General features: G+C 44.4%; 2 protein-coding genes across 3 annotated transcripts in view; both read left to right on the top strand.

The window, feature by feature from the left end:
- CCL24 (C-C motif chemokine ligand 24) overlaps positions 1-5,528 on the top strand; it is a 6,970-nt gene extending 1,442 nt beyond the window's left edge. The window contains exons 2-3 of the mRNA XM_069089462.1: positions 1,487-1,604; positions 3,790-5,528. Of these exons, the coding sequence (XP_068945563.1) occupies positions 1,487-1,604; positions 3,790-3,964 (293 nt within the window). The 3' untranslated portion in view covers positions 3,965-5,528. The remainder of the gene's footprint in view (positions 1-1,486; positions 1,605-3,789) is intronic.
- The window catches only part of POR (cytochrome p450 oxidoreductase), a 203,683-nt gene that overhangs the window by 34,475 nt on the left and 158,175 nt on the right, over positions 1-11,033 (top strand). The gene's annotated exons all lie outside the window — the stretch shown is intronic.

Below are 11,033 nucleotides of genomic sequence, written 5' to 3'. Positions count from 1 at the left end.
ACTACCACCACTACCACTACCAATACCACCACTACTACCACTACCACCACCACCACCACTACTACTACCACTACCAATACCACCACTACTACCACTACCACTATCATCACTACCACCACTACCACCACTACTACTACTATTATTACTACTACTACTACTTGTTCAATCATCATGACAACCCTGTGAGGAGGGTGCTGTTGTCTCCACTACATCAGCCTCTTCCTGCTGCATTCTGGGTCCAACAGGTTATTTGCTCCAAGCTTTAGTCCATCCACACCCACTGTATACCTCTTCATTCTCTTCTATTGCATTCCAGGTCTTGCTGCCATACAGCAAGTCAGGGAGAATGTTGGTTTTTTTAAGGAGGGGCTTTTGCTTTCCTGAGTAACTTGGGGTCCTGGGAGAAGGACTGAAATTCAAGAGTATCTTGAAGGACCATGCTGTAACATTTTTTTTCTCTCCGTAAGAAAGAGAATTGAAATAGCAGGGTGAAAATTTGTATTTCAAAGTAAAATTATAATATCTGCTCTTAATTGTTTGTATTTAATGTGTGTTTGCCACAGCCAAGAGAATTTATAGAAAATTTATAAAAAAAAATTATAGAAAAAAATGATTTTTCAAAAATGTCTGTGTCAATTAATGTGCCTGGTCCTTCTAGTGTTAAAAGAGTTTTGCAGTTTCCTAAAGGCATCCAGATAAGGAAACTGAGGCAAACAGGGGAAGTGACTTGTCCATGGTCTCATAGCTAGTAAATATCTCAGGAAGAATTTGAACTCAGGTCTTCCTGATGCCAAGTTCACAATCTAGACCTGGAAGCAAGCTTAGAGTTCTATCCCCCTCATTATTTTACAGATGAAGAAACCGGGACCTGTAGAAGTAAAATTACTTGCCCAAGGAGGGAGATTAGAACCAGGATTAGAACGAGGTTCCCTGGCTCTTAAACCTAGAAAGCTTTCTTTTACCATACTTGAGATGGGAACAAAATTGTAGGAAGGAAGGGAGGGAGAGAGGGAGGAAGGGAGAAGGGAAATAAGTATTTATTAGGCACCTCCTATGTGCCAAGCACTATATATACATTAGCTCATTTGATCCTCATGACAACTCTGTGAGGTAGGTGCTATTATTATCCCCACTTTACAATTGAGGAAACTGAGGCAGACAGAAGATGAATGACTTGCCCAGGGTCACATAGCTATGTGTGTAAGGTCAAATTTGAACTCAGCTCTTCCTGACTCCAGATCCAGTGCTCTACCCCCCACATCACCTAACTGCTAACTACTTATAGGAGCAGGGAGTTTAGACTTAGTTCCCTGGGGAAATGGCAGATTCTTGTTTCATTTTTGTATTTCCAACAACCCTTGCCCAGTAGGTGTTTAATGAATGTCTCTTGCTGAATTAAATTGGAGTCCTCGCCATGGGTCTGAGTACCAAAGCTCTCCTAAGGCAGACACACGGAAAGAGGAAACCCTCTCATTTTGCCTTTCAGGAGCCGCCGTCGTTCCCTCGTTTTGTTGTAACAAGTACCTACCGAAGGCAGTCTCCCCAAACATGTTGGACAGCTACCATGTGACCAACCGGAGTGTCTGCTCCATGCCTGGAGTGATGTGAGTGCTTGGGTCTTGGGCCTATGAGTCATTCTTCCCTCTTCCTCTCCACTCTTTTGGACCCTGTAACCAATAAATGCATTGCCTGGTCTTGATTCTCCCTGCCCAACATCTCTCCCACCCCTCCTGTTCTCCATACTCATATGATCATCATCTTAGTCCAGGTTTTCAGAAGCCCCTCCAAAAAGGCCTCCCAAGGAGGTCTCCAAGCTCCCTTCTCTTCAATCCGTCTTCCAATAGCTACCACATTTGTTCAATCCCAGTGGCCCTCTGGAGGTTGCCTCCATATAACATTTTATATCCCTCTTCCATGTCTACCATGCCTAGAATGCTCCCCTTACACCTAAATAATTTTGTATATATCTCCATATTTATTTATCTTGAAATGTGTTATGTTTCCACATTAGAATGTAAACTCCTAGAGGGCAGGAACTGTTTCACTCATTTAACAACAGCTAGCTATTATATAGCACCTGCTATGTGCCAGGCACTATGCCAAGAGCAAATTATCTCATTTGATCCCCTTGGGAGGGAGGTGCTATTATTATCCCCATTTGACGGTTGAAGAAACTGAGGCAAAAAAAGGTTTAAGTGACTTACCCAAGATCACTTGTTATTGCTATTGCCTAACACAGGGCCTACATATTTAGTAAATGTTAATTGATCCATTGGGTCTCTTGACTGGGTGTGGCTGTCATGTTGTGGCTTCTTCTGGCCCTGAGTTGGTTATGCAGCCCCAAGAGGCTCCTACATGGCCTGCGTGACTCTGTCACTCCTCTTAGTCCCAGTGAAAAGGAACCAATTATAGATTCCTGAGCCTGGAAGGAAGCTTAGAGGAAACATATTCAAAGCCTTTCCTTCTATGGAGAAAATTGAGCCCATAGAGGGCAAGGACCTTGCTTTAGGTCCCCCGACTAGTGAATGGTGGACAAAAGTAGGAAATCTGTGTTGCAAAGGACAGAGTACTCGACATAAATCAGGAAGGTCTGGGTTTGAATTCTACCCCAGCTACTTACTAGCTATGAGATCCTGGACAAGTCACCTAATTCTCTATGCCAACTTGTCTTAGCTGTAAAATGAACCTGGTGAACTTGAAAGACCCTAGCACATCTTGGATCCTGAGCTTCTTCTCCATCTGCTTCTTATGAGTTTTCATAGTTGTCTTTTTTGTTGTTGTTGTTGCTTTTTGGAGGGGGGAGGGCAGGGTAGTTGGGGTCAAGTGACTTGCCCAATGTCACACAGCTAGTAAAAGTGTTAAGTGTCTGAGGTCAAATTTGAACTCAGGTCCTCTTTACTCCAGGGCTGGTGCTCTACTCACTGTACCACCTCCCTGCCCCTCATAGCTGTATTCTTGTTTAAAAATCCTTTGTGGACAATGGGTGTGTGACATTTTCTTTTACTACATTTCCTCTGGATCACTCCAGATTTTATTGTCTATTGTTTTTTATGGTACAATGATTTTCCATCACAATCTGGGTTAAATGTGGTGGCCAGGGGCAGTCCCCTTGAGATTGAGATTTGAAGTTAGTCCCTCCCCTTCTTCACCCTTTCCTCTCTTTGCATCCTCTATCCTCATCTCTTCCTCACTCCCCACAGTTGCTGAGGGTTCCCTTCTAACCAAGGGTAGGATTTTGAGGTCATCATAATTATCTAAATCATATTGATAATAGTTTTGACTTTCATTTTGGTCCATTTCTTGATCAAGTCTCCTTTCTCCTTATTTATCATATATTCCCCAAAATATCCATCGTTTAATATGTGATTTTTCTCTTCTTTCCTTCCTTCCTTCCTTCCTTCCTTCCTTCCTTCCTTCCTTCCTTCCTTCCTTCCTTCCTTCCTTCCTCCCTCCCTCCCTTCCTTCCTTCCTTCCTTCCTTCCTTCCTTCCTTCCTTCCTTCCTTCCTTCCTTCCTTCCTTCCATTTCCCCTTCCTTCCTTCCTTCCTTCCATTTCCCCTTCCTTCCATTTCCCCTTCCTTCCTTCCTTCCTTCCTTCCTCCCTTCCTTCCTTCCTTCCTTCCTTCCTTCCTTCCTTCCTTCCCTCCTCCCTTCCTTCCTTCCATTTCCCCTTTCTTCTCTTTCTTTCTCTTCCCTCCAGGTTTTCTCTTTTATGAAATGACACGAATCAATTTGGAGCATCCCCAAGTTCCCTTCTGTCTCTGATTGTCTGCTGTTCCTTCCCCTACAGCTTTATCACCAAAAGAGGCAGACCAATCTGTGGTGACCCCACAAAGCAGTGGGTCAAGGATCTCATGAAGAAGATAGATGCTAAGAAGACCAACGTTTCGGTGTCGGCTGGACCAAAGGCCTTGAAAACACCCCTCAGGAAGCTGTCTTTTAACAGCACCACCCTGGATCACTAGGATGGGGCAGCATTTACTGACCAGTTTCCTGGGGGTGGAATGGGGGGTGGAGAAGGTGGTCTCTCTTTCTTCTCTCTCAGCTGGACCATCATCAGAGTGAATAGCTAATACTTTGTACCTCCCAGGTTCCCAAATGCCATTTGCTGTCCACCTGACCCAGAGCAAGTCTTTTTTGTTCCCTAGGCCAGGTCCCTTCCTCTTCCTCTGTAAAATCCATGGAATCTCAGATTAGAGTTAGAAGCACCTGGAAGCCACTGAGCCACCCTCCCTCCACTTCATTTTGTAGAGAAGGAAACGGAGGCCCAGAGAGAAGCCACCAAGGCTACAGAGTTGGCAGAGCTGGAATTCAGACCAGGGCCTCTGGTTTCAGTTATGGCCTGGCTGGCTTATCTCTGTGGTCTCTTCCAGTGCTAATGGTCTGTGTTGGTTACCAAATGAGATTTTACATATGTGTATGTATATGTATTTACATATATATATATATATTATATAAAGATATATGTATGTATATTTATATATGCATATATGTACACACACACACTCAACTGCTTTTTCTACTTTGCCAAGTGTTCCACCAGTGTAGATTATATCTTCCCATTCCAGCCCCCAGCTCTGTAGTCAATGGCCCCAATACTGAGTGGGTGCGGGGAGAGGGGAGATGAGGCTTTCACTGGGAGAGAATGCCTTGGTTACGGTTCTAACCATTGGGACAGTGGAGTCCTTTCCCCTCTTGACACAGAGGCTTGTAGAAATGCTTTATAGGACCCAATTAAAAAACTCTAGAGGCATGGACTGTTTCATTTTAGGCACCTGGCACAGAGTAGTAACAAATATTGTTGATTGACTTCGTTGATTGTCTACCATGTGCAGAATGAGAGAAAATGTGGCCTCGTGGATGTGGGGCCAAGCTTAGAGTCAGGGAGACCTAGGTTCAAGTCCCACCACTGACACATACTGGCAGGGACCCTAGGTGAGACACTCTATTTCTAAATGCCCCCATGCAATTCTCTAAGACAAATCAGTTGCAACCTGCATTCCTGGAGGGAGCTTCCATACTGGATGGTCCCATGCCCCAGATGTCACAAGACTGAATGGAAAGGAAATCTGCGGGAAACTTAGTTACTGATGTGCCTGGAAGAGCAGTCAAATGTCACCAGGGAGAGAGTGGCTCTATCTACACTCTTGGGGCAGCTCCATGTAGCTGCTACCTTGAGTTTGGAGTTGAGGGAGCTGAAAAGTTATACCCTCAGAGATCGTGGCATCATTAGAGTGGCACTCTTTTAACAGATGGGGAAACTGAGGCTGAGAGATGCCATGAATTCCCTGCAGTCACACTGCTAACAAGTGTTAGAGGTGTTTTCTCTTTTGTTTTCTTTTGTTTTGTTTTTTCCCCATGGTTTATCCCATTTGTTATAATTCTTCAAATGCAACATGACTAATGTGAAAATGAGTTTCATAGGAATGTCTGTGCACATCATCTTGGGCAGAGAGTGGGAGAAAATTTAAAACATGGAAGTGAATGTTGAAAACTGAAAATAAATAAATTAAATATATATTTTTAAAATCCACCATTGTTCTTAGTCTCAGGGAGTCACACATTCTGTAAAGTGGATACCAAAAAATAAAATTAAGAAGTGAGAGAGGAATATGTTGGGAGAAAGAGAGGGGGAGAAATAGAATGGGGGTGGATTATCTCAAATAAAGGAGGCAGGAAAAGACTGTTACCATGGAGGGGAAGAGCAGGAAGGTGAAAGGGAATGAGTCAATCATACTCTTGCTGGATTTGGCTTAAGGAGGGAACAACATACACATTCAATTGGAAATCTTATCCTGCAGGAAAGTAGGGGGGGAGGGGATAAGAGGAGGGATTATAGAAGGGAGGGCAGATTAGGGGAGGGGGCAGTCAGAAGCAAACACTTGAAAAGGGACAGGGTCAAAGGAGAAAATAGGATAAATGGGGGTGGTGGGATCAGATGGAGGGAAATAGTCTTTCATGATATGACCACTATGGAAATGTTTTGCATAACTACACATGTATAACCTATATTGAATTGCTTGTCTTCCCAGTGGGGGTGGGTGAGGAGGGGAGAAGGGAGAGAATCTGGAACTCAAAGCTTTAAAAACCAATGTTAATTTTTTTTTTTAATTTTGTAAAGTGGTGGCTTCTGGGAGGCTGGGGAGAGGGATTTAGCCTCTGGTGCAGCTGCCTGTGGGAAGTTGGTTCTGAGGTGCTAGGGCCTGCTGCTTTCCCAGCCTGCATAAGGGTGGGGCTGAGTAGAAATGGGGCAACTGAGGTTTAAGGGCCCACCCAAGGACAAATGTACAATGAACAGTGGAACTGAGGCTGGACGGCAGTTGACATGGTTTCCTACTCTACCTTTGGGGACCTGCTTCAGAATGGTTTCAGATCTCAACATGGAGACCATTCCAGGAGGCAGGTTCTCTCAAGCTGGTTGAGAGATGAAGACCTTCACCAGAATGCTCAGCAGTGAGAGGAGACCATGATGAAAGAGGAAAAAAGTCTGGGAGGGTGTAGCAGCAAGCACCCCAGCATACCCAGGGTGGCTGCTAGCATAGGTTCTTAGATCTGCTTTTTTTTTTTTTAAAGGAAAGCAACTTAAAATGGGTTCAATCTTACTTTAATCAATCAAACATCAGAATACAAACAGAAGTTACAAGCAGACAGACACATCAGCAGACAGGGCTTCCCACTGTCTGACCATTACATCCATACCGAGTTAGTTACCAGAGAGAGGGAAGCACCAACATCTGGGTTTTTTAAGCCAGGTGGGGGTGCAGTGTGGGGGTGGGGGACGGGAGTGGGGAGTGGGGATGGGGTGTGGGGGGCTCAACAGTTGCCCAGAGTCTCATCTGGCCAAATCACACAACTCTTCCCAAAGTGAGCCCCACAGCAAAACCTCACATCAGGGTATATAAGTCTATATATATTTCCTCCCCCTCTCAAATTTCACCCAACTTGGAGACCTCAGTCCAGTGGCTTTGCAAGGGAACAAAGTACTTTTGGCATCTCATCAGTGGAGTGTGGGCTTTAAATGGCACTGCCAGTGATGTGGATGGGTTGCATTGAACTATTTGTATTTTTTTTTTTTTTGCTTTTTTGTTTTTGGGGGGGGGAAGGCAGGGCAATGGGGGTTAAGTGACTTGCCCAATGCCACACAGCTAGCAAGTGTTAAGTGTCTGAGGCTAGATTTGACTTTAGGTCCTCCTCACTCCAGGGCCAGTGCTCTACTCCCTGTGCCACCTATTTATATTTTTACAAAGCATCTTGGAATGAGGACATCTTGTGCAACTCTACAGGCTAGATCTAGGTCTCAGTAAATGGATGTAGGGGTCTATCTCTAAAGGGGGTTAAGGTCTCTTCCTTCTCCCTCATCCCTCACAACCAATCAATGGCCAAGTCTTGTCCATTGAATCTCTGTGACTTCTCTCCCACACATTCCCTGCTCTCTCCATGAACATAGCCTCACTACCTGGGTCCCCATCTCCTCTTGCCTGAAATATTGCAATAGCTCCCTAATTCACCTACTTGCCTTCAGTGACCTGCATACACTTATCTATCCTCTGCAGAGCTGCCAAAATAACTTTCTAAGGTATGTGCCTGATCATGTCCCTGCTCCAGAACACTACCTGTTGGCATTTCAGGAAGAAAACTTAGAGGCTGCATTTTACAGAAGCTCAGTTAGGTTACGGCAGGGGTGGGGAACCTGTGGCCTTTCAGGTCTTCAGGTACAGCCTCTTGACTGATTCCAAGTTTTAGAGAACAAATCCTTTTATTAGGGGATTTGTTCTGTGAAGTTTGGATTTGGCCAAAGTGCTGCACTTGAGGATTTAGAGGGCCACATGTGGCCTGGAGGCCACAGGTTCCCCACCTTGGCTTTAGGGCTTTGCCCAGGCTTCCAGTTAATAAGTATCAGAATCTAGAAGTGATCTTTGAGACTCCCAGTCTATCATTCTATCCAAAATATAACAAACAAACAAACAAAAAACTAAGCCTTATTAAACAGTCCAGTGAGACTGGGGTGACTGCTTTGAGTAAAAACTGCTGAGGACTGCCCCCCACTTACTTCCCCAGAAGTTGCAAAGACCTTCCAAAAGTCCCTTGGCTTGGAGACCAGTGAGACCAAGCAGAGACCATGTGTCTTGTTGCCACTACTTGCATTCACTCTGGAAGTTTCCCTTCTCCCGCCTCTATTCCCCCCTCTTAACTAGTGCAGCCCTTTGGCCTTTGGCTGCTCATACCTGGCAAGGATGAGGCCCTCTAGTTTAGACGGGCAAGTCAAACCCTTGGCATCTTTCTCAACCACAGTATTCTCAGGAAATCTCTTTAGGGAGCTTCTTCCCTGATAAAAAGAGTCAGTCTCAGCCTCAGGACTACTGTTGAGCTGGGGGAGTTTGAAGGAACACTGAAGAATCATGAAGGTCTCCAGTGTAGTTCTCTGCATCCTCTTGGCTGGTGTCCTCTGCTCCAAAGGCCAGGCTGCCATACGTAAGGTTGCCCCCTCCTCCCTGTGCTCTCTGAAGTGCTTTTCTCTTCTCTCAGGATGGGATGTTAGGGGGAAGGGGTGAGGAGGATGGGACGTTTCCAGTCTTTCTGGCTTGCTTTTTTTTTAGAAGGCAGTAACATTGCCAGGTACTGCTGTGCAAAATTCAGCTCCAGACCCATCTCTAGGAAGCTTGTACAGACCTTTGAACTGACCAAGAGCACCTGCTCTCTCTCTGCTGTCATGTGAGTATATCTTCTGGCCTGGAGAATGGGGAGAGGGGCTCAGAGATGCCAGAGACAAATCAACCTTATGACCAGGCAGGGTCTTTGGCCTTTAGCATAACCAAACTTAGTATGACTGAGTGACTGATGGACTCATTCATTCCTGTTCCACCTCCAAAATTTACTAGGTGTGGGACAGTGGGCAAGTCACTTTCCCTCTTTGATCCTCTGTCATCTACAAAATGGGCATAAGAATTCTATGATCCTAAGTCACTATGTATGTGTCTATATGTATATGTATATGTATATATCTATATCTAAATATATCCATGCTTAATTGTAGCCTGGGAGAAAAGGGGGGTGGAGGAAGTAAAAAGTGCACAGCAGAGAACAAAAGAAAACTTATGAGGAAGCAAGGAAAAGATGGACAGCTCTCAACACAACCCATAGTATTATTGCATAGACTTTCTTGAAATAAATTTATTTCTATATATTTTGATTCCTCTTTTATGTTCTGCTGTACACAGGACATGTTTTCTTTTCTTATTTTGTGTTTGTTTTAATATTTGCTTATAAGATGCCTTTTTATCTTTTCTTCTTGTGTATTTAAATTTGACTATTTAAGTCTGAAATTTAAAAAGATTTTAAAAATCATGGCTCTTGATATGGAAGGGCCCTCAGTGGCCATTTAGTCCAACCCCTTTTGTTTACAGGGGAGGACACTGGGGTGGTGGGTCATGTGGGGAGTAAACCTTAGAGGCATTTGAAGCCAGGACTGACTCTGGAGCCTTTCCTGTCTCCAAGTCCAGGACAGGACACGAAAGGGTTGTTAGGAGGAGAGCATTTGTAAATGACAAAGCTAAACCTGTACATCACTAATGTCATGACTATAATGGGGACACAGTCAAAAGATAGGGGCTATTTTTGCATTTTCTCTGCAGATTCATTACCAAAAAAGGACAGAAAGTTTGCGCTAATCCTGAAGCAAAATGGACTCAGAAATATGTGGCTTCTCTGAAATCCCAGGCGGTCCCTACTTGAACTTGACCTCATGCCCAGGACTGGAAGGGCTCAGCAGCCCTTCTTCCTGCTCACTAACCCCGCAGCCCCAAAGAGATCAGAGACCCATTGCCACAGATAGGCTTGAAGAGTGCTTGGTTTCATGACTGAGGAGGAGAGGGGACTTGTCCAGCAGGGTCTTTTCCTAGAAAGAGGCTACCTAAGAGTCCTCCTTCTTTGACAGGACATGTATTAAGGCTATTATAATAAACGTCGTTGGTCTCCAAACCTGTGTGGTCTCAGCTGTGATACTTTTGAAATATGGTATAGTCGAAAGAGGGATGAAGTCAGATTCAGGGGACCTGGCTTCAAGTTCTGACTCTGCTGTTTGCTAACCATGTGACCTTGGGCAGGTGACCAGACCTCAGTTTCTTCACCTGTCAAATTGGAGGGTTTGGCCTAGAGACACCTTCCAGCTCTAAATCAATCATTTTAAGTTATGTGACCTTTCTGAGTCTTAGTTTCCTCATCTGACAAATAAGTGACCTGGGCCTCTATAGTCCTTGCGGCTCTAGATTCATGATTCTGTGATTATAATAGCTAACAGTCATAGGGTACTTTAAGGCTTGCAAAGCACTTTGCCTGTTTTCTCATGATCTTCACAACAACTCTGTGAAGGTATTATTATCATCCCCATTTTATGGATGAGGAAACTAAGGCTGAAAAAATTTGAGTAACTTGCCCAGGGTCAAATAGACAGGAGTTGAACTCAGATCTTCCTGCTTTTAAGTCCAATCTTATTTACAGTACCATCTACAACCAAAGGAAAGAGAAGATAGGCTGCTCAACTAGTCCATTGTTGTTGATCAACTGGTGAGTCAAGCAATACATCAAAAAGCTCTTTTTAAAGCACCTACTCTGCGCCTGACACTGTTGCTGTTGTTGAGTCACTTCAGTTGTGTCAGACTCTCCATGACCTGATTTGGCATCTTCTTTGCAAAGATACTGGAGTGGTTTGTCATCTCCTTTTCCAACTCACTTTACAGATGAGGAAACTGAGGCAAACAGGGTTGACTGACTTGTGAAGGGTCATATAACTAGTAGATGTCTGAAGCTAATTTGAATTCAGGTCTTCCTGACTCCAGGGATGGGATTCTATCCACTGCAGCAACACCCAGCTGCTGGCTAGATACTAGGGAGACAGACAAAAGGGAAGCAATGATTGCCCTCAAGCAGCTAAAGTTCTAAATTGGCAACTGACATATACATATCCTTGTGCCTACAGAAAGGCATACAAGAGATACAAGGTAACCTTGGTGTGAAGGGCATACAGGAGATACAAGG

The sequence above is a fragment of the Petaurus breviceps genome, unplaced genomic scaffold (genome assembly GCF_028583685.1).
Source record: "Petaurus breviceps papuanus isolate PSGF00001 unplaced genomic scaffold, PetGlider_PUasm1.0 186, whole genome shotgun sequence".
Classification (NCBI taxonomy): domain Eukaryota; kingdom Metazoa; phylum Chordata; class Mammalia; order Diprotodontia; family Petauridae; genus Petaurus; species Petaurus breviceps.
Note: the sequence above shows the minus strand (reverse complement) of the source record. Positions and strands in the feature narration are given on the sequence as shown.